At 43.0% G+C, this 27,222-nt stretch overlaps 2 protein-coding genes across 5 annotated transcripts in view; one reads left to right on the top strand and one right to left on the bottom strand.

The window, feature by feature from the left end:
• The window catches only part of fzd3a (frizzled class receptor 3a), a 21,476-nt gene extending 12,763 nt beyond the window's left edge, over positions 1-8,713 (top strand). The window contains exons 6-10 of the mRNA XM_029425871.1: positions 177-394; positions 1,435-2,125; positions 5,418-5,705; positions 7,113-7,370; positions 7,453-8,713. Of these exons, the coding sequence (XP_029281731.1) occupies positions 1,860-2,125; positions 5,418-5,705; positions 7,113-7,370; positions 7,453-7,711 (1,071 nt within the window). The 5' untranslated portion in view covers positions 177-394; positions 1,435-1,859 and the 3' untranslated portion in view covers positions 7,712-8,713. The remainder of the gene's footprint in view (positions 1-176; positions 395-1,434; positions 2,126-5,417; positions 5,706-7,112; positions 7,371-7,452) is intronic.
• A 42-nt stretch (positions 8,714-8,755) lies between these two features.
• cdc42bpab (CDC42 binding protein kinase alpha (DMPK-like) b) overlaps positions 8,756-27,222 on the bottom strand; it is a 77,727-nt gene continuing 59,260 nt past the window's right edge. Inside the window, exons 22-43 of one of the 4 annotated variants that reach the window (XM_029462662.1) lie at positions 27,115-27,206; positions 26,523-26,599; positions 25,179-25,217; positions 24,313-24,432; positions 23,568-23,651; positions 23,335-23,440; positions 22,914-23,050; positions 21,024-21,163; positions 20,577-20,658; positions 20,240-20,459; positions 19,860-19,922; positions 19,453-19,706; positions 19,188-19,312; positions 18,255-18,469; positions 18,072-18,169; positions 17,685-17,769; positions 17,307-17,430; positions 16,660-16,777; positions 15,467-15,569; positions 15,202-15,362; positions 14,292-14,366; positions 8,756-12,025 (exon numbers count right to left, since the gene is read on the bottom strand). In XM_029462662.1, coding sequence (XP_029318522.1) covers positions 11,894-12,025; positions 14,292-14,366; positions 15,202-15,362; positions 15,467-15,569; positions 16,660-16,777; positions 17,307-17,430; positions 17,685-17,769; positions 18,072-18,169; positions 18,255-18,469; positions 19,188-19,312; positions 19,453-19,706; positions 19,860-19,922; positions 20,240-20,459; positions 20,577-20,658; positions 21,024-21,163; positions 22,914-23,050; positions 23,335-23,440; positions 23,568-23,651; positions 24,313-24,432; positions 25,179-25,217; positions 26,523-26,599; positions 27,115-27,206 — 2,650 coding nt within the window. In that variant the 3' untranslated portion in view covers positions 8,756-11,893. Of the gene's footprint in view, positions 12,026-14,291; positions 14,367-15,201; positions 15,363-15,466; positions 15,585-16,659; positions 16,778-17,306; positions 17,431-17,684; positions 17,770-18,071; positions 18,170-18,254; positions 18,470-19,187; positions 19,313-19,452; positions 19,707-19,859; positions 19,923-20,239; positions 20,460-20,576; positions 20,659-21,023; positions 21,164-22,913; positions 23,051-23,334; positions 23,441-23,567; positions 23,652-24,312; positions 24,433-25,178; positions 25,218-26,522; positions 26,600-27,114; positions 27,207-27,222 lie in introns of all 4 variants that reach the window. The other 3 variants (XM_029462661.1, XM_029462663.1, XM_029462664.1) reach the window with 3 other exon arrangements.

Below are 27,222 nucleotides of genomic sequence, written 5' to 3' on the forward strand. Positions count from 1 at the left end.
ATAATATAACACCTCATGCTTTGATTTGCTGCAACAACTACATTTGTACATGTAGTCTTTATAAATCCATCGTAGGGTGGCACTATAATAAAAATATAACTGCGTCACTACCTCGCTATGTTTAATTTACTGACACACTAATGTGTTTTGTGGGTCTTTCGGTTGTCGTTGAGGAGGCTTTTAATTTTTTAGATTTTTGACGAAGCCATTTTCAAAACATCGCTGGCTTGACGCTCGGCCGAGAAGGGGGACAGAGCAGAAGGGGGAGGCGGACAGAGGAGGACAGGAGGAGACGAGAGGAGGGTGCTGGAAGGGGGACATTCACTCATTGTTACCAACTCGAGGAGCGGCGGAGACCCCGTTGCTACACGTGAATTTTCCGCACAACACTCGGGTAAAGTTGCCTTTAATTTAACCACTTTAGCTAACATTTATTACCGGAGTGTTTCTCATGAACGACCAGCTCCGTCGCCGCCCGGCTCGGTGCGGTGAGTTTTAACACCGGTACGCAGGCTACATATGCCCGGTTACTCTGTTAGGATGAACTAACCGTCATCTTTTGTCTCCACTGCGCTGCTTGACATTCTGTGTTATTCAACCATTTGTATACAGTGAGGCAGGTACAACCACACCACCGCGATAAGCCTCTCAGTTACGTTACTTATAGCTAGCTACACTCACGTTTATGAGGCGCAATTAATTTATGAATCCCCTGCTCGGAGCTCTCGGAGGAGCCCGGTAATACTGACGCACAGGTAGCTAACGGGCGCACTAATACCGCATTTAGAATAATCAACCTTTAAAATGCAGCTGGGCTTATTTGACATTAGTGTTAAGTAGACACAGGTGAACATGGAAGTATTATTTATGTTATTGCATGTCAGTGAATGGAAAGGTATTAGGTTGTTATGGGTGTGTACGGTCTTGTAAATGTAGCAATTTCCGCTTTGGAAATATTGTTAAACGAAAAGGCAAAAATAATTACTTTTCTGATTTGTAGCGTTAATCAAGAAATTCAGGTTAGTCCATTAAAATTACACGAATACCAGAATATAAACCATACCATAAATCATGATAGTCCCTTCACTAAACTATCACACACAAGCTGTAAATACCCACGTAAATGTTTTAAATATAGTAATGATTTATATATGTGCCCTGTATGTGATTGCTTTGCTGTTATTCTTAGTCCCTAGCATGATTTATTGCTGTTAATTAATTCTGTTAATGTTATTATCAGTCATCTACATAACCACCCACCACAGTGAAATGCAGTTACCAACCCTCTTGAAACAGCCTTTTGTGTGTTTTTTTAGTCTGTTAATGGTTTAATATTAATTTCCAAAACATACAAGAATGTTTCTTTAACCTGCAACTAGTGACCTGTTAGCAAATATAATATTTCACATTTTTCTTTTTCTTTTCTTTTTTCAGATCGCAGGCTGAACATTATATTTATCGGTGGTCGGCATCTATATTTCCTCCAAAGCATCATCACTGTTTCTTTGAGGCAGGAGAGGGAGGAGTGCGAGCGGTCAGTCACAGCGCAGCTTCTTAAAGGACCACAGCATCTCCCAGGATATGGAGATCTTGTGACACACTGCTGCCAATGACCGGAATCCCCACGGTGATGGATGCGGCTAGCTTCAGTCATGGCCGTGTTGCATTACGCTGCCCGACCCAGAATGTTTCTCTGTGAGCTGAAGAGGAGGAAGAGACTACCAGACAGTCTTGGACACTCCTTAAGCCTTGTTATTTCCCTTTCCTGGTGAATGAGCGAGATACTAGCAGCGCTCAACTCTTCTTTCTAACCAGCCGTCCCCCCGGGTCTATCTTTTCTCCTGCTATACGGACCAGTCATGGATCTCCTGTGGGTGCTGTCGCTGTCCATGTTGACGGTGTGCGTTGCCATCCCCATGGATGCGGCGGAGGAGAGCCATAGTCTGTTCACCTGTGAGCCCATAACTCTGCGCATGTGCCAAGGGCTGCCTTATAACGCCACTTACATGCCCAACATACTGAATCATTACGACCAGCAAACTGCCGCCCTCGCCATGGAGGTACAGTACACCGTTAACATGAAAGATGTAAAAATCTATGTGTTTTTAAAGCTCCAGTTTGTGTGACTCAAAAATGAGGTTGTGAGGGAGAATACAGCTATTTGCTGATAATCAATACAGATCATTTTATTTCCACAGAAAATAAGCCATCAGTGTTTTCGCCCCATTGTCAGGGAGAAACCGCTTCACATTTAGACCACAGCGGGACTAACAGCATAGCAGCTTGGACATATCTTGGATACAATAAAGCCTTTTAAAGGGATAGGTTGGATTTCTTGACATTGTATTGTATGAGGTATTTATCCATAGTCAGTGTATAACCTACAGATGACGGTCGGCGCGCCCCTGGTTTGGAGAAGCAGACAGAAATACCAGCACGGAAGCTAAACAATGTGCTGCTAGCAAAATGCATATTAGCCACCTAAAAAAAGGCCCACTTAAAAAAATCTATTTACTATAAATGTTTGAAAAACATTATTGAATAACAAATGCAAGGACATTTAAATATCTAATATACATATAGCTGCCATGATGAATAAAAAAATAAAAACTGAGAAATGTACAATTAGCTGCCACTATTTCTTTATCTTTTATTAATATGTTTATTTAAATTGTAATATTTGTAAGGGGGGGATACAACATTTTTGTAATTTTTTTTTGCCCCCCTGTTATCAAAAATGGCCTTTTTTTACCTGATCCCTACGTCATTTTTTTATAAATTGCAAGTTTAATGTCCACAATTTTTTTTTTTTTTTTTGAGACGTCCATTTAAATATTTTTGAGTTCCCATAACGGGTGGGGGAAAAGGTTGGGATTTATAATATCCCACAATGCAGAAAACATCCAGATAAACCCTCGCTACAGTTTTAGTTTGGGAGATACTACATATTTATGTTGTTCATCACAGTTTGCACAGATGTTTGTACACAATAAATGTACAACTGGGACTTTTGCAAGGTAGCTAGAAGCCAGAGCAGGAGGTAACAGCTGGGGGAGGCTGAGAGACATTAGAGAGACCAGACACTGAGTGCACACACACTCACCGTCATATATGAAACAGTGTAGTGATAACTCGTGCAGCTCGTCTTCAGCTGCTTGCAGTAGCCTCCAGCTTCCGAACACTCTGCATCTCCTCTGACAGAGCTGTTAATAATTCAAACAGCTCTGTACCAGCTCACGTGAGCCTCAGCACATCCGCTGTCACACGCTCAAAGTGAATCTGGTCGAGGCTGAGAGTGAAAGAGTGTCGCAGCCTTTTTCTCTTTTTTTGCACGTCTATTCATTGTGTTTAAACCCGGTAATACTATTTGTAGAAATAAGCCGCGTTTGCACCGCATGGTACGGCTCTACTCGACTCCCTTTAATCTGCATTTCCACTGCAGATAGTTTCTCCTCAGTGTCGGCGCAGCGATTAGCTGTTCGCTGAACCGACACCTCGTGAAACTTGCTACCAAACAGAGGAACGTCTGCACTGCAGTAAATGCGATCACTTTGACGACCTTTTCCAACTTAAAAACGCCGGGTTTGTGCAAGAAGTGCTGTGACGGATCTCTCTGACCAATGAGTGGTCTGCAGTGTTTCTACATCACCATGTAGTATCAGCTCAGCTCACTTGGATCCTCAGCTGAGTAAAAAGGTATGCCTGGTGGAAAACCAAAAAAGAGTGAGCCGAATGGAGTCGAGTAGAGCCGCAGTGGAACCGCACCATTAGGTTCCAGTGGTGGCTGCGTAGGATTGTTTCCATGTTTCCAAAACATTTCCAATAACTCCAGAGCGTTGTAAAGTCCAAAAGTATTGGGAAAAGATAGATTGTAATCATTTCCAGTATTCACAGCATGTTTTTATATAACCAAATATTCTGCCTTTCAAAAACATGTTCACTGCGGTCAAAACTCTGTTTGCTCTCCCGCTCGCTGCACACACACACACACACACACACACACACAGACATGACACTTAGAAAACCACAATAACAAAACATTTATTCAAAACTAATTTAGGGTGATGACGTCACAAAATATTCATTCGAAAACCTCAAAAATAGAAGAAGGTTTGTTTAGAGTGTGCAGAGTACAGCTCCAAACACTACAACTGATTGGACCCGGAGAAATAACCGCTACAGCTCAGAGGAGAGATGAGTAAGATCAGAGTGGTGCTCTTAATCTGTCACGTAAACACTGCATTGTGTAAGAGAGCAGTGCAGTAATCCTGTGTGTGTGTGTGTGTGTGTGTGTGTGTGTGTTTCTGCTGGAGAGGACTGGGTCAGTGGGATCAAGCTGCCACACATCATAGTTACTGCAGATCTGAGCTGCACAGCTGATTTCTCTCTGTGTTGTTATCATACACTATACAGCAGTGTACTGTACAGATGCCTCTAGGTGTAAAATCCCATAAAGTTTCAACCCCCCACCCCCACCATGTTCATGAAAGCACACACATACAGAATGCATTCACACACCGAGTCAATAACGTGCATCAGTAGATCGCTGAGACTCAAAGTGCCTTACTATATTTATCTTAAAAGCCTTCCCTGAGGCTCGGGCTGCACTCAGTGATGCTGGATCCACTCGCACGCACGCACGCACGCACGCACGCACACACCACACACACACACACACACACGTACGCACATGCACGCACGCACACATGTTTTTCAGTCTTCCAACTCGTTTAGGTTGGGTTTAATAAACTAATAAGCTACAGTGTAGATGCAGCTGAACTCATGACATACATTGTGTAATGAGGATGTTGGTTGTAGTCAGTCTCTTATCTCGCTGCTGTAATGAGTGTATCTGTGGATCGCCAGGCTTCAGGGCTCTCCGCCCGGCCCATAATGAGGCCATGATGACTACATCTGTGTGTGACTGCATGAGTGTGTGTGTGTGTGCGCACATGAGAGCAGGAGATAGTATTTCTGTAGCGCTGTTGCTATGACAGAAGGCAGCAGTGTGGTGACTCTGCACAGCGTCGTCCTGCTCCTGCACATTTGTCTCAGGGGGCTGTAGACGTACGACACTCTGTCCTGTCAAAGGGGGGGTAAAAGACAACTACTCCCTACTCCTCATATTTGTCAGGTGTTCCTCCACCTTACAAGCTGTACACTTCTTGAGTACTGAATATTTTGTAATTGAAGGGTATTTATGAATTGAACAGTCAGTAACATAGTGAGTACAACAGAAACCTAACATCTGTTCAACTTATCCTGCAGTGATCATATTCTTTCTAACGCCACAGAATTATCATAAGAGAAGTGATGACACAATAAAACTGGAGCAAAGGACAGCAACAGGTTTTTTATTTAGATTTTGGTTGCATGGAAATAGGATTTCAGGTTCAGGTTTCAGTCCACACACACAGTTTCTCGACCTCTCAACTGTACTCGCTCAGTGATGGATCTATTTATCTTTCAGCGTCGTCTCAACCACACACACTTCGATACATCCCAAACAATAACTTTGTGTGTGTGTGTGTGTGTGTGTGTGTGTGTGTGCTGCAGGTGGAGCGTACCAGTCGTCCTGACCTCGCCTTGTTTCTGATTAAGTACGTGATGATGCTGATCGTAGGAATCCCCTCTGTGTTCTGGGTGGGCAGTAAGAAGACCTGCTTTGAGTGGGCCAGCTTCTTCCACGGCAAGAGACGCAAAGAGTACGTATTTATATTTATATTTTATACTGAACACTAACAGGCCGTTTGTCAAACTACTCTATCGGCACAGAAGTAGGTTTTAAATACACAACGTTTAATATTTCAGTAGCGAACTATCTTTAAAAGGTTTCTTACATAAAAACACTGGGACAGAACTTAACTCAAAGCATTTCATCTCTTTGTAGCGATAATTAAATAAATAAAAGACGAGTGGGTTTTAATCTCCTAATTCTTTCCAACATAATACCTCGATACAGATTTAGCTCAGATACTAAATAAGAAAAATAAATACTTTCAATGTGTAGAGTTTCTCTACATACCATTACTGTATTAATATATAATCATTTGTCAGAGTCTCCCATTGCTTCTGATCACGTCTGTCATGAGCTTCAGCTTTCAATGCAACAAAGACTGTTAGTCACCAACAGCCTGAAGGTTATAGAAGCACAGAAGTGCAACATCCACAGTTAGAGGAGCGCATGTCCAACTCGTCTCATATGAAGGCACATTTCAAACATGGATTTAACAACGTTGCTTTCAAATTCTTCTAAAGACCTATCTACAAATATAGGGACTGCGTTTGACATTAGAATACACACATTTGTTATTTGGTGAGAAACAGAGTATAAACACAACAGCTCACACACAGGAGCACAGACTCGTACTCGTACCTCACAGCTACTGAAGAGACGGATCTCTGCGGTCTGAAAGGAAACATGTTCTGTCCCTTTAAGCAGCTCAAGTCTCAACTCAACTTTATTTATACAGCAGCTTTCATACAAAGTGCCTCACAGGCTAGATTAAAACAGACAATAAATAAAAACAAAAAAGGATAACATTAATACAATTTTGCAAGACTGAAAATTATAATAAAACTGTAAAATGTTGGGAATAAATCAAATTCAATAAAAAAGGAATAAACAATGTAAAAAAAACAATGATTAAAAAGATAGGTCTTTAATTTCCTTTTAAATGCAGAGTTAGCCATTTTAATATCCAGAGGCAGTAAGTTCCACAGTTTAGGGGCATAAAAACATTGTTGTATGAGACCCATGAGGAACATTTAGGTGGAGGACTGTAGTGATCTGAAGAACATCAAATGAAAGATCTGACGCATGTCCTTGTACTTTAATAGCTGGTTTTAAATGACAGGTGTGTAGTTGTGTGTAGATGTGTGTAGTGTGTGTGGCTTGGTGGTGAACACTGGCCCTTCTCTGCACTCACCCCCCCCCCCTCCTCCAAACTCAGAGCATTAACCCCCTCTCCCACCGCCTGCTCCACACACTCCTCCATTCTCTTCTACCACCCCCACCACCCCACTACCTTCCCCCTCTCCCTCCCCACCCTCCTACGTCTCTCCCTTCCCTCCCATCCTCCGCTCCCCTCCTCGTCCTCTCCCTGCTGCAGCAGGATGGTGAACGATAGCCGCCAGGTGCTGCAGGAGCCCGACTTCGCCCAGCTGCTGCTCAGGGACCCCAACACGCCCATTGTGAGGAAGTCACGGGGCACGTCCACCCAGGGGACTTCCACCCACGCCTCCTCCACCCACCTGGCCATGTTGGACGAACCTCCCAGCGGCAGCACCAGCCGGGCCGGCTCGGTCCGCAGCGCACGCTCCAAGATGAGCAGCTACCACGGCAGCCTGCACCGCTCCAGAGACGGCAGGTGGGTCTTGTGTCTCTCAGATTCTGTTTTGTCCTCGTCCTCAGAGGATGCTGCTCCTGACGCTGTCGTTTGTCTTTGTCAGATATACAGCCTCCAGTTTCCGGGCCATAGACGACCGACTGCCCTACGGCAGCATGTCTCGCCTCAACGATCAAGACAGGTCCAGACACTGCAGCACCAACCGCCTGGACAGCCCATCACGGCAAGGCTCCACCCAGCGGCTGGAGAGCCAGTCGCGGCACAGCAGCGTCAGGGACCTCACCAGCACCACCCAAGCTGTTTTCGGTGTCCCTGGAAACGGGATTCGCAGAGTCCTGGAGGAAGACGGAGGGACAGCCTGAACACGACCTCGGATAGAACACGTGACTGTAGGAGAGATGAATTATCTTTCTCTTTCTAGAAAGTAAGAATGTGCGAGGATCCACAGTAAGCCTGACAGTGCAGAGCAGCAACCACTGCTGTGGAACTGGGAGCTTTAGAGCTGAAGCAGTTTACTGATGAAGACGTCAGCTAGACGAAGGCTACATCCAGCCAAAGAGGGCCGAGTGTGGATTGATGCCTTAAAAAATGTCCGCTCAGCTTCTTTCCACCCACTAGCTGATCCCAAAAACTGAACTTCAAGATGATCTTTGTCCAGTTTACAAACCACGATGGATTTGTGGTGCTGATGTTGATCTGTGAAACACTGGAGAACACTGACAGACTGCACTACTGGATTGTTTTTTACTTTTACTGTACATGTTTGTATAAAGGACTGAACGATAGACGCCTTCTCTTCTAGTCGGTGCTTCTTAGCACATGGGAGGTGGCAGCAGGGTGTTTTTTTACCAGCTACATTTGAAAAACTGTGCACCTCTTCCGTCACTGACGTCATTATTTTTCAGTACCAAATACAATTCAGGTAACGTAACCTGCTAAAAACCTTATTTATAAAGGCAATTTATTCACACCCCATTTGAAACCCCACATGAATTGTAACAACTTCTGGCAAACTCTAAATATGTATATGACTTTCCAAAAGCCTTGTCTCATTTTAAACTGCTTTTCTTTTTAATATTGAGGTACTTCATTGCTTTGGTGTAATGGTGTATGTAATGATAAGAACGATTTGTCAGAATGTAAGGGCTGAACTACAGGAAAAAAAAAAAGCTGAATCCAAACTCCTGCCTTACAGTTTGAATAGATGATAGTGTGCCCTTAAATTAGAGTCAAATTTCGAGTTAGTCTGTCCGGTTTAAAAATGTGTCCTTACCTGTATAGCTGCTGTAAAATGTTAGAGCAACATTTCTGTAAAAATGTGAACTTTTGCTGTTCATTTGTAATAAAGTTGTTTTTTAAATAACTGACATTTCTCAGAAGTAATGACCACACAGTGACACACTGGGTTTGTATTTGTAACAGCCCTCCGCTTTATTGAAATACATCGGAGTCAGGTTAATATGAGTTCTCCACTTAAGTGTGGCAGCCAGTTCCATACATTATTTTTTGTTTTGACCTTACACCTTAAATATTTTTTTTTGTGCAAAAAAGAATCTACATCACCTGTAGTGGGTTATCCTCAGTAAAACGCCCAAACCGTTCAAAAAGGAGCAAGTCCAAGTAAAACAACAAACCGAAAACAAAAATGATTACATCTATAACATGCAAAACTGTACAAATTATTACAAAGCAATCCTAGAAAAAAAACAAAGTGTAATATGATATGAAAGAGCAAAAATAATATAGAAGGTACTGTAGATAAGACCTCACTGAAATGCAAAGGCGTTTGATTTTTTTTGATTTTTTAGATTTTCTTACCACTGTGGCAACTCAGCCATCAAAACCACCTGTCACCCTTCATCTTCTCACATCTTCTAGTCCTCTCCACCCGTCCTCCTGCAGTCTCCACATGTTCTGTACACTACAGCCAGATTCATCTCCTCACTCATCCAGCCTTCCATCCATCAAACACTCATTTCCATCGAAATGAAAATAATTCATTGGTTCTTCTCATATTTCCTGAGTTTCTATTCCCCGCTCCTTTAACTGGGATGTCTGGGATCAGCTTTTTCTGTACAATATTGGCCAATAATAAAACACCTGGCTAAGACAGTTTCCTCACCCCTCCCCATCTAATACATTCTACAGAAACTCCAGCAGGAACTAAGGAGACTCACTAGCTTTAAAAGTTTCTAAGAGGTGGTTGTTTGGAATAAAACCAGCTGAGTCGCACTGTGGCGCTCCAAACCTCCCCCTCTCTCTTCATATAAAATGGAATACTAAAAAAAACACTTGGAATGGGTTGTTGTAGAGCTACTTTGTTGCGTTTCAACGGGGGAGTCGGCAGGAATGACCACCAAAGTTTTTGTTTCCCTTTCTAACAAACAACACAAGTGGAATAAACTGGATTGTGAGCCAGGAATCTGAACGTTACGCCTTCAGCCTGTTGCTGAAGAGGAAACCCTCTGCACCGTCACCAACAGGCCAGTTTCGTACAGAATGTGCGTTCTTACAGATACCACATTTAGTTAATGTTTAACAGCTCTATTATGCACATTGTTCCCTTACAGTTTTACGTTCTGCCCGATGAGCGACTCCTCGACTAAAACACTTTTATATCCATCTGGAAGCTGCAGAAGATGAACTAAGGTAACAGGTTTTTGGCTGTGAATGTCCTGCTCTGCAGCCAGGAGCTGCTGCCACATAGTAAAATGCTCCTTTAGAGGTCTTTCCACCCTGCCGAAGGAAAACCACCTGGAGAGGTTTAGAGATCCAGCCCTGCTAAATTTACAGACAACAGGTAGCACTGAGGTTATTTTATCTGCACTTTATCAAGACAAACGGTGCTGACTTTAAGTGTTTACATTCTCATTTTTAGTGTTTTTTTTTTTTAAATCAAGAGCTCTTACAAATGTGGCTTAGTGATGAACAGATCAATCAAATATGCAAAGGCTGTCAGAAAGACTAAATAATGTCAGTCTCCCTCTTTTTGTCCTTTTTTTGGTTAAATCAAGACTGATCTTTCCATCCAGGTACTTCAGCCAGTTTCAAACACACAATAACTGTTGATTAAATGATCAGAGCCACGCTCCCTCTGACAGTCAGGAGGAGCAGGACAAAGGCATCTGCTGCATAAAAACACCACCTCAGCATGTGTGCGTAGATACATGTGTGATAAATGCACGTGTTCACTCTACAGTACGGGCAGTAGTGTCCATCCTTACATGACTTTTCTTCACTCAAACGCAAACCGAGTGGGGAAAAAAAAGAAAACACAATGAGTGTCATACATACAGTATAAAACAAACAAATCTAAAATCAATTGGTAAAAAAAAAAAAAAAAAAAAAAGAACTGGAAAGTGGTTAAAAATGGCTTTTTGTGTGAATAAAACCCCAAATCACTCTCAAAACAAAGGAAAATAAAAGTCAGAGGATTTTTTTCTTTCCCGTGTTCTCTATAGTATTTTCCTTATCATATATTACTCTCTACTTTGAACCTATGTACATTATTGTGATGGGAACCTGTGAGTTGGTCAGTTTGGTTGTACAGCAAAGTGGAGCGTCTACACTACGATGGAGGACACGTCCAGGGCTGCTGGATGATGTCACTCGCACTGGACCAATGAGGAAGAGAGTAGCACAGAGGAGCTGTGGTGATGATGTCATACGAGCCGGCATTATTAACGCTGCTTGTAGCTTTTTGCTGATGGTCAAAATAAAAAATATTATAAAGTCACTGCACTTAATATGAGCGAAAGAAAAAAAAACTAAAAATCATTGCTTTCCTTTCTCCTTTTCGTTTCTTTTTTTTTTTTTACATTTTCAATTTTTGCATCACCCAAAGAGAAAGCAAAGGAGGGAAGTGAGGAGGGGTTAAACTCCACCCGTCTGATTCAGGCCATGAAGCAGACCTCCCTTTCCTGGTCTAAGATTGATAAATAAATTAAAATATTGTCCCCTAAAACCCAAAGGGTCCTATGTACAAGTACAAATTCTCTCAATAATAATCCTCTTCTGTTTTTGTTGCATTGTGAGGTTTTTGAGTCTCTGAATGAATCTCAACGGGGGGGCCGTGGACAGAGTTGAAGAAGCTCGACGCTTCGGTTGATAGCAAAAAAGAGCCGAGACGGGAGCTTTTCATTCCTATATCATATGCCCTTTCTGAATAAACACATGCACACGCGCTTGGCAAGCGCATACAGCTTCTCTCAAACACACACACTCACACACACACATTTGCACCCTCAAACATCAGCATCCACATGTACACTACCACTCGTTTGAATAACTCCTCCCTCACATATTTCCCTCCAAGAGACGACGGACTCTCTCTCAGTGTTTCTGCCCCGTCTTGGAAGTACGATGAGACAAATTGAGGTTGTGAAGTGGGACAAATGTTCATCAGGAGGTGCAGTTCTCTGGGCAGTGAGGGGGAATATTCAGAAAGGATGCGAGAGGCTGCAGTGGAGGAGGGGGAGGAGGGTTTGGAGTTCTGTGCTGTCGGTCGGATAGTGAGGTCGAGCGGGCGCGAGGCAGGCGGAGGCTCATGTGTCCCAGCCCATCCGGTCTGTGCTCTCCAGGGACAGGGACTTGGCCTTGTGTGGGGAGGCCGGACTGGGAGGGCTGCTGAAGGTGGAGCTGTTGGAGGCCGTGGAGTGACGGGGGGAGTCCGAGTCCTGGAGGAGGAGAGGAGAGGACGAGAAGATAAGTGAAGAAAGAGGGAGTTGGAGATGAAGGAACAGGGGAAAAGGAAGATGAATGAGATGATGTCAGTAGTACGGTATAACATATATTACAGTATTTCTAAGTGTCTGGGGACAGAGTGCTGCAGGGAGGAGGTGTTGTAGGCCAACCCTTTGTAGGAAGTTAGCATTTTAGCAAGTTGGCTGAAGTTCCCTCCACTAAAAGCCAAGGGGATTATTCCATTGGATTATTGCAGAAAGTAACGTGGCAAACGTTTATGCTACTTACACGTTTTGCTCAGCAAGATAATAATGAAAACCACTTTTGGGATTTTAAAAGTACAAATGCAGTCGCATTAGTAAAAAGCTAACGTTAGGCTGTATAATGAACTGCACAGCGGTCACATGACGTCACCACCACCGAGTAGAGTCTCTGTGTTCGGCGGGATGACCTTTAATGTCCCCGACGACCTCTGTGTTCTCAGTGAGCAACCGCCTTTTTTTAAAGACAAGCAAAAGCTTAAAATTGGGTTATAAAAGTCTCTTAAGCTTGTGTTAACCACAGACCTTATTTAACCAAAGACCCATTGACTCCAAAGGAGGGAACAGCAAGGGTAAAAATGCTGACTCATTCCTGCAGCTCTACAGAGAGGTATATCTATATATTTTATAGAGTACTTCTGTCTAGACTTTAGCTTGGGAAGCATGCATATTCTCTCTGCTGCTTATTAATGTGCTGCTTGAGGTGGAGGACAGACGTACAGGCAGATTGAATAACCCTAACCCCCCCACACCCCCCTAGTCTTCCACTACATTCCACATCATCAGCAGATGAACAGCTCAATTGACCAGAAATGATCAGCTGAAGGAAAACAAACATGCAGGCAGGCCAGATGAGGGGGGGGGGGGGGGGTTAAAGCGTCATACTGTACAACACATACAGTATGACTTATGTGAAGAAATGTAACCCAAACACAGAGCACAGTACAGAGGAGAAATAGGACATGTGTGCTACAGTATGTAGGATTCTCTTTCCCGTCCAGTGATAATGTTCTGAGGTTAGAGGATGTAGAATTATCTCGTGTGCTGTATGATACATATTTTCCTGTTCAGTGACTCTGCTCTTGATTGTCTTTCATGTACAACAATAGTCTCCTGTGATGATCCAATGTAAACACGTTTGGCCTATAAAACCAAGAGTCATCCTGCGTCTCACTTCTACCCTCTCTGGATCTGTGCAACATCACATTCACTTACAACAGCCATGTGTTTCTCAGCGCACAGGGACAAGAGCCTTTCACAAGTCACTGGGCAGTTGTGTTTATCATTTGCTTCATTTCAGCCAATATTCTTCTTTATACTATTCTTGCATTTTAATACAATTAATCAACCATTTTCAACATTATTATCAGCATGTAGTACACATGTTTCTTATTTGTACACTTATATATTGTAATATAATGCACATCATTTTACATACTTATTTCAAATCATTTCTCTATGTGTATATTTAGATTTTAGAACGCGAGCGACTGTAACCCAATCTCGCCCCCGGGATCAATAAAGTATTTCTGATTGAGATTTAAAGTGACTACAGAGGTGCTGCGTGTGTGTTGAGCAGCACTGCCCAGCTACATTGTGTAAAGGTCTTTGTCAATGTGACATTATGTCTCATCAGGCATGGGAAGCACAGATGTGCATCAGAATCACTGCGATGTATTCTAGTCCAATCTGTAATCCATCACTTGGATGCATTTGATCATTACAGAAAGAGTAGCATCCTGCAGGATGCTGGTGGGAGCCTGAGCACAGACTACACGGCACACTTTATATATTATATTATTTATATCTGTGTGGCCTAGTTGTGCTGTGAGCTGGACAGCTCCTGGTGAGAAACATGAGCAGGCTGTCAGGGAGCCGTGTGGAAGCAGACATGCTCTGTGACTGTGGAGAACATGGCCTAGCAGCAGCGTTTGCACCATTTAATCAGCAACCAAAAAATGATGGAGGCCAAGTGAGGGACAGACTGATGGTGCAGCTGATGCTCCAGTGAAAGATGTGACAAACCATCAGATGCTGCTGATGTGGCGGGGCTGAGATGGTGCAGCGAGAGCTGTGGCACGGCCGAAGTTTGGCTTCACATGTGAATGCTAAAGTGTTTATAGATATTGATATGACACAGTGTGTTCTGCATGTGGGTGCATATATTCAGTGACACGGTGCTGTCAGTTGTGTGTTTTGTTGCAGCTTTTGACATTACCTTCATCTTACTAAGCAGGGTCCTTAAAGCCCTTTTCAGATCGGGGGTCTTCTCCGACGGTGAGACTGCCTGCCACTGCAGAGGAGAGTTCAGACTCAGCGCCCAGCCCACAGACAACATGCCGGGGTGGGAGGGGGAGGCAGGGCTGAGTGAGGGTGAAGGGAGGCGAGGAATGGGGCAAAATGGAGCTGACAGCGTCCAGGTTGATGGGCCATGACGATGGGGGAGCCACAGGAAGGATTGCAGGCGCTTTGAGGGTGGGGTGTGTGTATGGGGGTAGAAGTTGCCCAAAGAAACGCAAAAGCTATGTTTGATCCGTCTGTTGGAAATATATACAACCAATGTTGCAGGGTTCAGGTGACGTCACTCTGCCCGACTCAACTTAGATTTGAGGTCTTAAAGAAACTGTTGCAGGGACATAATAAACACTAGTACGCATTTCCTTCAGTAACTGGAGGCAACAGCTAGCCCGAGCTACACCTAAAGCAGGTACCATGGGAAGGCAATAACAGTCTATACTGGGAGAAAGGAGCGAGCGGAGAAGTGGGATGAGGTGAGAGGCCTGCACCCAGAGGCTGGGATGTGTGTGACGGATGGGATAGAGGGAGGAGTTCTTTCAATGGGGAACAATGTTATTGCTTTTTTTTACTAATATTTGATCATTTCATGTCTAGCTTCTACAATCGCATGGTAAGGAAACAATCATGATGTGCATTTGGACTTGTTCATACAAAGCTGATGTTGGGTTGACACTAACTATCAGCCGGATTTGAACCATCGGTTAGTAGAAAGATTAGTTGTTTAAGCCATCCACACCTAACCTCTCTTAAAGTGTTTTACGTCAAATCTTCTAATGTTTACAGTCAACCGCACACGAAGCTGTATGTTCAATTTCTATGTATTAACTGACCTCTCTGTCAAACTGTGAGAGTGGAGCGTCGCCACAGTCCATGCCTCCACCAGAGGACAGGGAGCTCTCGGAGGGAGAGGTCATGGTCTGCCGTTTGGACGACCCGTAGCTTCCTCCTGACAGCTCTCTGCGGAGGGCGCTGCCGTTCTGGGAGGACGAGCCTGGAGAGAGAGGAGGAAGTCAGGGAGAAGCACCAAACATGAAGCGACTTGAAAACACTTTCATGCTGCACGGGTGGACTTCCATAAGTGGCTCTGGTACTCACGTATGCCCAGTCCGCTGCTGGCGCTCATGGAGCGGCCCGGCTCGGCCCGGTTCTTGGTGATGGAGGGGATGCTGACTGACCCGCTGAAGCCCGCGCGACTTTCCTGAACACGGACGTTCTGGTTTAAACACGCACAGAGCAAACACACACGCGCACACACAACACAGAGTGCAGTGCAGGGGACAGGAGTGAGGAGGAAGCAGTGACACACACTACATGCGCTACAGCTGAACACAAAGGATGCCCTCGTGTGATTGGCCACTGAGGTTTGGGCAGATAGACATGCATGGCCTCTATAAAAGCACAGCTGGTCCGGAGGAGCGAGATGAGAGGATGAGACACTAAAGGAACATTAGGGAATATGAGGGGGAGGAGGTTCAGCATGTGATTCAACCAAGCCTTCCAGGTTATCTTACAAAGCAGGGAATAAAATGGAAACCGTCTCTGCTCAGTGTTGGCATGCTACAGTACGCATGAAAGGATAAAGGACAAAGGGGGGGCTGCTGGTTCTGTGGAGGCAGGGCTACACACACATCTCAAACATTCCCAAGTGTGTCTGTTTTCTTATGTATGTTTCTGTGTGTGTGTGTGTGTGTGTGTGTGTGTGTGCGCGTGTGTGTGTGTGTGTGTACACGTGCTTATTGCCCGTGTGTTTTCCGTGTGTAGGCACGGGACGATATACTAATTTCATGTCACGATTTTCCTGCTCAAAATAATTACGACTCACATTATTATCCCCACATTCATCAAAATGTGCTTAAAACTTTTAAACGAACTGGAATTAATACACTTACATTTTGTTAAGAAACAAATATTGTTATTGCATCGGAGATAGGACACATCGTTCTTTTACTGAACATCTTTTTTTTCGGGAAAAACCAACAATCAATCTTAAATAGGGTCATCATTAATCATAAGTTCCCCGTGCATAAATAAAGGATACAAAGGTTCTTTATTTATTATTCAGGCTCTATTTTTCACTTCTCCATGGTAGCGAGCCAGGCAGCTCGTGAGGATATTCACAATTATTGTAAATATTTATTTATTAATTATCCCCATAATTGAAATTCGCCACGATCACCTTACTGTGAGTGTTTTTAATGCGATCTGCGTCAAAATCCTATATCGTCCCATCAATAGCTGTGTGCTCGTCTGCTATTATGTAATATACACGTGTATATTTATGTCTGTACCATGGGCAGGTCTTTAAGGATCTGGATCCCGTCTCCTGGTCCCATGTGGGCCACGTGGTTGAAGTTGGTGGGGTTGGAGATCAGCTTGTTCCTCATCTCTGGATCTCGCAGCATCTCTCTGCCATCACAAACACACACAAAAGATAAGTCGAGGCACAAAGAGCTTCAGAGTGACTGGAACAGACCGAGTGCAGCCGTGCAGAGAGTGAAACTAAAATGTGGCTTTAATCCCCACTCATCTGTTCTCTCCTCCATTAAGCATGACTCGTACCTTAAGGGCAACAATGGTCTTGGTTCCCCTGCAGTTGTACAAGCAAGTGTATTTGATGATTTTATTTTTGGGACTACATTGTTGAAAATTATTAGTTTATACTCCCAACGCCTGCACATCTTATTAGCTTTTAATACAGCGGTGGTGTCAGTACTGTTACTGATTGGTCCAGGGGTTATTACATTTCATATGAAAACACAGACAGGACAAATAAATAGATTAACAGAGGATACACAATAAGCCGAGACTTAACCTGGAAACACAATTGCAGAAGATTGTGAAATATAAAACAATATAAATATATAAATAACTCAAAAGGCTGAAACTGTGGAGATACAGAGCAGGTGTAAATCTCTAGGTGCTGCAGGTAAACTACCTCCTCTGCTGAAGCCGCTCTTCCTCTGGCACCCTGAAGGAGAAGCGTCTCTTGTTGTTCAAGCTGCGCACCATCTGCTTCCTGCTGTTGTCTGACGTCTCTGGGACAACCAGCTCATCACCCTCTGGAAGATCACAACAAAGCCACAGGCGTGTTTACGTGAGAGACTACAAAGTGTTGCAAATTCACTCTGGTGGTTGGGTGGCATGTCAAACTTTTCACTGTTACCCATGTTACTGTTGTTCTACAAAACATATTACATAATGAGCAGAGGAAGGGTTACACAGTGGGAAGAAGTGCTGCAATCACAACTGCAGCTACACATGCTGCTGGAGCAGCCAGATATAAAATACACACAATACGCTTGTGAATTCTTACCCGCCATCTTGTTTCTAAAGTAGATAAGCCGGACTGTTTCTAGTCCCAGTAGGTTCAGAGAGCCGTCAACGTTCAGAGGTCGCACCTGAAGGTGAAGCAGAGGAATCCATCATTATGTCATTTTCCACAACTGAGTTCTGATCAATAATCATCTGCTTTATTCTAGAAATGTATTCTATTATGTAAATCTGAAGTAAAGTCAACTTCACAATGTGGACCTAATTTATCTAATAATAAGATCAGGTGCAATCAGAAGAATAAATCAGGTTACTATGGTGACAGAGGCAAATAGGCTTCATTCATTTAATCCAGCAGGTGGAGCCAGAGATGCCTCCAGTTGTCGAAATGACTTTCAGAAGCTTCAGTCACCTCCACAACAGCACTGACCTTCTTGAGAGGGATGGTCTGAATCCACTCCATGGTGTTGACATCAAACACATCGACAGCGTTCTCGCTGTACACTGACAGGTAAGGGGCGTTGTAGCCTGGACAAAAGGAAACAGCATTTGTTTCTTAATCTGCCTCTTCATTTGATCACCATAGAAACAAACATTGTATTCCAGCACTCACAGGCAGAGTTGGGAATAGCCGGCCACATCAGCTCCTGCTGACGTGACCTGCGGCCCTGCGAGTCCACATATACTCCGATAGAGCTGAAGCACAGCAGCAGCTCCTTGCTGGAAATCTCCACGGCGCAGAGGGCTTCCAGGCTCTGCTGGGGGATGAAGGCCAGGGTGTGGTCCTCGTGGTGGAGCAGGTTGACAGGGGACATGTCACCATGGACACTGTGGAGGTTAGATTTATCATATATGCATAATTTAATAAGAAATTTTATACATTTATATATACATATATATATATATATATATATATATATATATATATATATATATATATATATATATATATATATATATATATACATATATACACACACATTATATATATATATATATACATATATACATATATATACACATATATACATATATATACACACACATTATATATATATAGAAAATGTATCGACACAAAGCTGACAAGTGAAAAGTGGACTTTATAGAGACGTGTTTCTCACAGGACAGAGACGCTACAAACATATGATCATCTTATTAAATATGATGCATTGCTGTAGATTAAACTACCCAACAGAATATTATTATTATATTATTTATTAATATTATTATTTATTTTATAAAGGAGTTAAAATGAGCACAACCGTAAACATCTACAGCTGTAAAATGCAACATACACATTAATGCATCAAAGATCATTATATATAATAAACACTGACCGGGAACATTTTACTACAACATTCGTACTTGTTTGTACATTTTGCTGATAATATTTTGAACGCAGGACTTGTAGTGGAGTATTTTAACAGTGTGGTATTAGTACTTTAAGTAAAGGATCTGAATACTTCTAACACCACTGAATCTTAAAACACACACAACAGATATTTTAAACCATTAGAGGAACGTCTCCACTGCACTTGATCAGTACCTGTAGCGGGTGAAGCCAGACTGGTATCCTACATAGAGACGCTCACTGAGCAGACCCATCCACTGAACGGCCCCCGGGGCCTGCACCTCTCGCAGCCGACGGTGACGTGCTTTACTCTTATTCACCTGGAGGGCAGGAGGACAAAGAGATTTATACAGCAGCAAATAATACGAGTTAGATTTAAAAAAAGACCAAAATAGAACTGAAGCTTGAAATAACTAATTATTTGGTCTACTATTCAGTGTTAATAAACAGTGTTTCTGACCTCGTAGCATATGATTTGTCTCTTCATGGCCACGCAGAGGCAGGTGAGCGAGCCGTTGCGGACGGGGCCGGAGACGATGGTCTGGCAGCCCTTCGTCTCAGCGAGCTTGTAGGACTCGGTCTCGCGACCGTCTAAGGCCTGCGTGGGGAAGAGACGGACGTGACGGTTCCTGCCAGAGATGACCGCCAGCAGCTGCTCCTGGGAAATCAGGTCGATGTGGTGCACCTTCTTGTTGTCACCCACCCGGATTATTTCTAAGGAAGCAAGGAGGGAATACAGAAGTGGGGATGAGAGAACAGACACAGGCAGTTTTGGGATTTGTCTTAATGCAAACACATTTGAAAACAGCACTAGTGGGGAAATAAGTGAGCTCGAACACAGAACAGAACTTAAAGATTGAATCTTACCATCTTTGGTGACATGGATGACAAAAAGACCTTCCTCGTTGCCCAGGGCGACACGCTCGTGATCTAAGGGGGAAGCAAATTAAGCAAGAACATGCCGTGGACATTTTTAGAGTCAGTAAGAGGACGGAAAGGACATTCTGTGCAGAAAATGTTCTTTCTGCTAGTTTCTATTTTAACATGAGAGTTCCTGTGATCTAATTAGTTGTCTTTGTAAAAAGCTCCACTTGGAACAACTAGACTAAAGAAGGAACCATCTGTTGTTGAGATAATGACTGCAGAGAGACCAGAGGTTACAGATGATAACGGAGAGCACGCACATCTGGGATCTAGATGACTTGCTTCCTATAATACCTCTTGTAGTACAGAGAGTGAGGGCCCACCTATGATAGCAGCAGACTGTGTTGTCTTGATGAGCGGCAGGGTACTGTCGTAAGCCTCCTTGGGGACGTAGACGAAGCGCTCCTTGAGCTTGTTCTTCTTGAGGATGCGGTGCAGCTCGTTGAGAAGGCCCACCCATTTATTTCTCTCCTGATCGCTGTCGGCCAGGATCAGGATGGAGGGCTTGTGGTTGCTGCAGGGGGAGAGCTGGGACGCCGTCACCTGAGGAGAGAAGAGTGCAGGTGAAAGGTCACATTGGATGTTGAAAAGAATATCAGAAGTTATTAGGATTACGATTATGTTTGAAACTTTTGGTTGTGGAAAAACAAGAAAACTTACTCTGAATATACAGGGGATGTCTTTGCGGCTGGCGTGGATGACATCAGAGGCCAGGACAGAACTGACTGAAAACTCTTCATCCCTGGATGACAGGAATGAGATCAAAGGTTAGACTATTAATCCTTTAGATACATTCTCTAGTTTCAGCTTTTTTGCTGTTTTGTCATCTATAACAGTAAATTCTTTAAATGTGTTTATTGGGAAACACCATTTTCAAAGATAAGAAAACATGGCATTGTCACGCTTCTTTTCTATATAAACAAACAATGTCAAACGATATGAGAAGAACACGAATAATAAGAGTTATTATAATGAATTAAAACAAAGAAAAAATGTGTTTCTATTGTTTGATTGCAGTACATAGTAAAACCTCTTGGACTGAACATCCAGAAGAAATGTTAGGAGGTATTTATAAATCACTAACAAAAGTTTCTAAACTTCTCTTACCTCATATCTATGACTTGGCTGACGACTACACTTGGTTGCGTAGCTTTTCCTTCTCCCAGTTCGTAGAGAAACAGTTTGAAATCGCACACCACAGCCATCGCCCTCTGCCAGCCCTTCTTCACCCCTGTCGGTTTGGGCACCTAGTACAGAGACAAAGATGGTTGAGTGATATAACACATGGACCAGTACCTAAGGTCATAGTTAAAATACATTCTACAGTGTTATAGATATAAATAACTAGAAAGATGCCAAGTCAGATTACGCAGCTGCGTAGGTTTGTTTTACGTTCTTTCGCCATAAATGATCTGCGTGGTCAATTTGAGCGGTCAACTGACAAGATGGATCGATGGCTAAAGACAGGGTCAGTTAAAAGAAAATGAAATGAACAATCTGACGCGACAGGCAAGGTGCGTCGTCCTGAAGCAGCTGCAACAAGTCATTTGGTGTGCGTTACTGAGTCCCAGGAGAGCGGTTCGCCATGAAACTCGGCTTGAACGTGGAAAGTCCAGCGCTAAAGTGAAAAGAAAATATCACAGCGACTACATAAGATTTGGATTTGGTTGGTCCGGAGATGAAGAGGATCCCAATCCACACTTTGCTTTGTGCTACGAGTCGTTGGCGAACGAGGCTATGAAACCTGCTGAGCTCAAGCGACATTTTGAGAGCGAACACAAAGATTACACTGGGAAACCTTTAAGTGTTTTTGAGAGAACGTGATGAACTCAAGAAACAAATGACGAAGTCGCCATCACAGTTTATTTCACCGGGGGAAACTGCGAAGGCTACAGAGGCATCATACAGGGTATCCCTTCTCATCGCAAAAACAGGTAAACCTCATTCGATAGGTGAGAATTGAGTCAAACCAGCTGCCAAGATCATAACTAATTTATTGTTTGGGGAGAAAGCAAGCGACGAAATTAACAGGGTCCCCCTCTCCAATGACACGGTCCAGCGGCGAATAACAGCCATGGCTGAAAATGTGAAAGATCAGCTGATCACACGTTTACGACAAAGCCAGTTTTTCACACTGCAACTGAACGAGTCGACTGATATCGGGAATGAGGCAAATGTGCTGTGTTTTGTAAGGTACATTTAATAATTAACTTGTGTTTATTGTTAGATCCCTGTTAAACTTGGACCTGCAACCATCGTGTTACTGTATTTTATTTTGGAAAATCCACAGCGGAAGTTTGTGTCGTACTAAATGTGGTGCATGTTGTGTATCTTGCTGAGGGTAAGTTCACTCTGACACTCGGTAATAAACTCAGTAATAAATGTAGACTACGTTTCATTTGATGTGTACAATCTATCAGCATTTAACGTTGTTGGAAAAATATACTTAAATAAACCCACGAAGTCAGGCTCAAAATCAAATAAGAGTTTTAATCAATATTCTTGCAAGAAGGAGCAGAGTTATACATAAACAAGATGTACAAACTCACACACGTAAGATGTAAGACTGCCGTGTGCTGCTCAGGGGAGCGAATCCTCTGCTGTGGTATTTATATTAAATTCAAAAGTCAGGAGGTAGTTCAGGTCAGTCCCTCTTTTGTTTACACAACATGCTGGTTTGCAGGAGAGACAGGTGGTCTTCTTATCTGGAGTTAAATCGCATATGAACGAAATGCTTGTAGAATCCGTGGTTGTATTTGTATTGTTGATTTAATGTGTGAGCGAGCGATATAGAGAAGGTCACATAAAGCTCATTATTAGGCTGTCATTTGTAATATATTGTTGGAGTGGTAAGCAGGCCTATTGTTTTTGGATATTTGGGGAGTCAGGTGGTCCGTGAGTGTTTTTTTATTGGTTAAGTGGTCCTTGGTCTGAAAAGGTTTGAGAAACACTGGTCTAGAGGCAAAGACAACCAGACTCTTTGTCAGTGTCACTCACCCTGACGTGGCCTTCATACGCAGTACCTATACCCCTCTGAGGGTCGATACCCAGCGGGCCCTTGGTCTGGTCCTGAGGCACGGGACACACAGCTGGAGCCTTGTCCGCACACGTTACATGGCAGGAGAAGTTACACACTGTGGACAAGGAGACAGACGGAGACAAATGAGGTGTTTGAAGTATCAGATTTTAAAATCAATGAAGAGGCCGGCTAGTTTTGGAGTTTAAATATTTAGGTTCAAGAGATACATTTTCAATATTAAAATGAGATTATAAACTGGAATTATTGAAGTAAAATGTAAAGCAGGTTTTATCGGGGGTTCAATGGTGTCTACGGGTTAAGTTTAGTTTTGTAGTTACAGTTTAGATCCCCTCTGCTGTATTTTCCTCCACCGCAGTCTTTCATTATTCCTGTCCTTACCTTCACAGGTGCAGCCTTGACGTATGAGCCCCACCATGAGGGAAGTGCACTGGTTACACTTAGTGGGTGTGCAGAATGACTTCACCACAAACTGATGTGCTTTGGGCTGTGAAGAGCAAACATAAATGAGCATTAATGAGCAAGAGAAACATAATTCGTGGTCATTAACAAACATGAAGTCAGTTGCAGGAAGGTTCAATAATGAAGCGTGAACCGACAGACAAATGTCTAACCTTAGGAGAGGAGCGTCCAATACTGCCGTACCCCCCTGAGCGCATGGTGGGGGTCTGGACTGTACGAGGAGGATGGTCCATCAACTGCATGATAGAACATAGAAAACATCGAGCAGTGAGAAACTGTTCCTTGGCTGTGTTTGACCAATGTCTGAGTTGTCACTAGGATGTGGGAATGTTGCATATTCCCTGTTCACACAAGTTCAAGTAGCTTTGAGAGGCCTCCATTATTACTTTTTATTCTGGAGGAACTTGCAAATCATATCTGCTCTAAATTTGATTTACCAGCACAACAAGTCCCAATTAGGAACCTGGTATTTACTCGCATCACCATGTTCGACAACAGTGTGAGAACACACCAAGTTCATTGTTCTCCTCCTTTTTATTGCAGGGCTCACATTTCTCTATAATTGAGTTACCTGCAATTCACAAAGGATGACCCATTTGACAAACTCAGTATTGTGAGTTGCTCTCAGTAACAGTTTAAGCTTCATTGAAAATTGTCAATTAAATTGGTATGAGGACTATTTGGACCCATTTATTTGTCTTGTTCTTGGACATGCCAGATATACAGATGCCATGCCAGATGCAACGGGCTCCTGATGCTAAACTAGCCTGGTAATCTTCATTATTCCTATGCAGATCTTCTAAATGAAGAAATCCGGATCAGGATTTCTAACTGGTAATCGGGGGATAAAAGTCTTCTGCACACAAGTTTCATGCCCAGACTAAGGGATTGTCTGACCTCTATTGGCTCCATATCACTAGCCATGGAGGGTGACCGCGAGCGGGACTTGAGGTGGGACTTTGGGTCATCTTCCCTGGATGGCGTGTTGGAGGGGGTGAAGTTATCCATAGAGTCCACCTGAGGAGAGAGAGGCAGGATGGAAGAGCAGGAGAGGACACAGGGAAACATAAGGAAAGAGAAATGAAGGATAAAGATATGGAAGTACAAAAGGAGATGAGGATGAGAGGGGTAAAGGAAGGTGAGAAACACAGAGGAACAAAGTGGTGATGGGGAAGATGAGGAGGAAGGGGATAAGACAAAAAGGCAAAGGAGTAAAGTGTTAATTAAAACCAAACAAACCACAGAACAATATGCAGTATTCATGCTTAGAGAGAAGGAGCGGGTGCCATAATACACAAATGGAAAACCGTACAAACAGATATTGGGGTCAAGATATGTGTTCATATCCACTGGACTTTCAAAGCTACAGAGGAAGGAGACCACATCTTTATTGCACCCTGTGTATTATAACACATGGGAACACATCACAGCCCAGTGACCATGCTAAGTTGAGACCGCCCAAACGTACACCATACACCATGCATGGCCATTCACAAAGCTACACTGAAGAAGAAAAAGAAAAAACACACCGACACAATACACGCAGGCAGCACACATAGCAATACCCATTGTAATTAACATATGGAAAATCCAACACATTTACTCCTTTGACACACACAAATAAAAGATTTTAAAATTCAGAACCCCTGCCATGCAATCAGACAGCCACAGGTAACACACACAGGAAATTCACACACAAATTAAACGTGACAGCACATTTAGAAAGGCTCAATGAGATCACAGAGTGCAGTGATGGTGCTTACGCGTCTGCCTTTGCTAGCTGGGCCAACAGATGGCGAGCGCTTCAGTGGCAGGAGAGGCAGAGAGTGGCAGAGAGAGAGAGATGAGTGAATATCAGAAAGGTCTAAACAGAGCTGAAAACTGTTCAACAGACTGAGGGAGGAACATGAAAATGCTAATATAAGCCTGTATTACATTAGCTCAGTGGTTCCCAACCTTTTCTGTTTGATAGCACTATTAATTAATAAGTGAATAAAGTTCTAATGTTTTTTAATATAAGCAACATAAAGCCTTTTATCTTCTTTTATCCAACTATTTCAACTGTTTATCTGTTACTTTTAGTTAACTATCAAAATGTGAATATAGTTAGTTTAGATGAGTTCATTATTTGAGCTTTCCACGAGCTGCCAGGCATTTGCACAAGTCCCAGCTGGTTGGGAGCCACTGCATTAGACTACTGGATAGGACGGATGGGTGCAAATGGAAAGAATATGCATGGTGATGGGAAGGGAGCTGGAAAGTCAATATGGAGCACTGTTGACAACTGTTGACAACTCAAGATCTATTTATGGCAACAACTAAAGAAGATAAACAGAAGAGGAAGCGGTATCTGAAGGATTTAAAAGAGAAATACTGATTCTGTTCAACACAAGTTCTATCACCAGAAAGCCATTCAAATAGCCCACTGGCCTACAAGGACTAGCAAGCAACTGAATACAAGGACAGAACACTGCAAAATAAATCAATCTAATTCAAACTAAGCTAATTAATTCATCTCTTTCCATGTATTTTTTCATTTCTATCAAGATAGATGAGATTCAGAACTTGTTAAAATGACAGGACTGATATGTTTTGCAGTGTTCCTGCTCTTCTTCACAGTTACACTGATTCACAGGCACAAACTTACTGACGCCATATGGATACACATACACTCTTTCTTCGCTAATAAAATGCTCCTACTGCATACAGCTACTGTTACACACACACACACACACACACACACACACACACACACACACACACACACACACACGGACTTCCGCCTAACCAAGAGAAACTTACGTCTTCCCAAAACTCAATTAAAGAAGATGAGGATGAGGAATAAGAATCCTGATGTATCAGAGCAAGGAAACAGGCAAAAAGATAAAAACAAAAATAAAGATCTGGGAATTTATGTGAACAAAAATCAGCATAAAAGCATGAACAAAAGGCACAGACATAATGCTATGACTGGCAGATTTATGATTTCCAAGCTGTTCATGATCATAGATTTAAAATCTGTAATTTCAGAAAGAAGTATAGGTCGCTCACGTCAGCCATATTTAAAATCAGCCCGTTAAGTATTTCTTTTGTCTTTTAATACTCACATCAAACTGGTCGAGCGCTGAGGTGGGGGCATTGAGAAAAGCCAAGAAGGAATTCTGGGAATCCTGGTGCTTGACACCTAAAGACACAGAACAAATAACACAATCGTGGTTAAGTATGTGATATTAAAACATCAAAGGGTGACTTAAACAAAAAGAGTCACAGGACTATTTCTAAGAAGTGGGGGGTGTTTCATATGACCTGAGTAACAATACCTTTTCATGTACATAGCACATGATTTTATTCCTCAAATATGGCTTCTGACGCTAAACTTTCTCTTTTGGATCCCTGGTCGTATGTTATCCCTCTTTTTAGGGTTATCTGTCACGGGAAGTTTCACACATCGCTGGTGCAATGATGTATCCACATGATGTATAGAGTAACTGCACACAAATACATCTTTAAATACAAGTTTGCAAAGATTGCTGTGTTTGTGAAATTAATGAATAAAAATGGTGCCATTTGTGTGCATCTACTTGCCATTAGCCAGTTAGGGGCCAGAGTAGAGATTATTAAGAAATATTTTAACACTCATGTCCCTCAAGACAACTATTGCCACGTCACTCGGGTGGTTTGATATATCGTCAGTCGTACCCCTTCGTAGCCGCAGCTCTTCTGTCTCTTTCTTCAGTCTGTCGATCTCAGCCAGGAGCTCCTGGTTTTTACTTTCCACATCCTGCAGTTTACTGGTGGATCAGAGAC

This window comes from Cottoperca gobio, chromosome 24, assembly GCF_900634415.1.
Source record: "Cottoperca gobio chromosome 24, fCotGob3.1, whole genome shotgun sequence".
In the NCBI taxonomy this organism is placed as follows: Eukaryota; Metazoa; Chordata; class Actinopteri; order Perciformes; family Bovichtidae; genus Cottoperca; species Cottoperca gobio.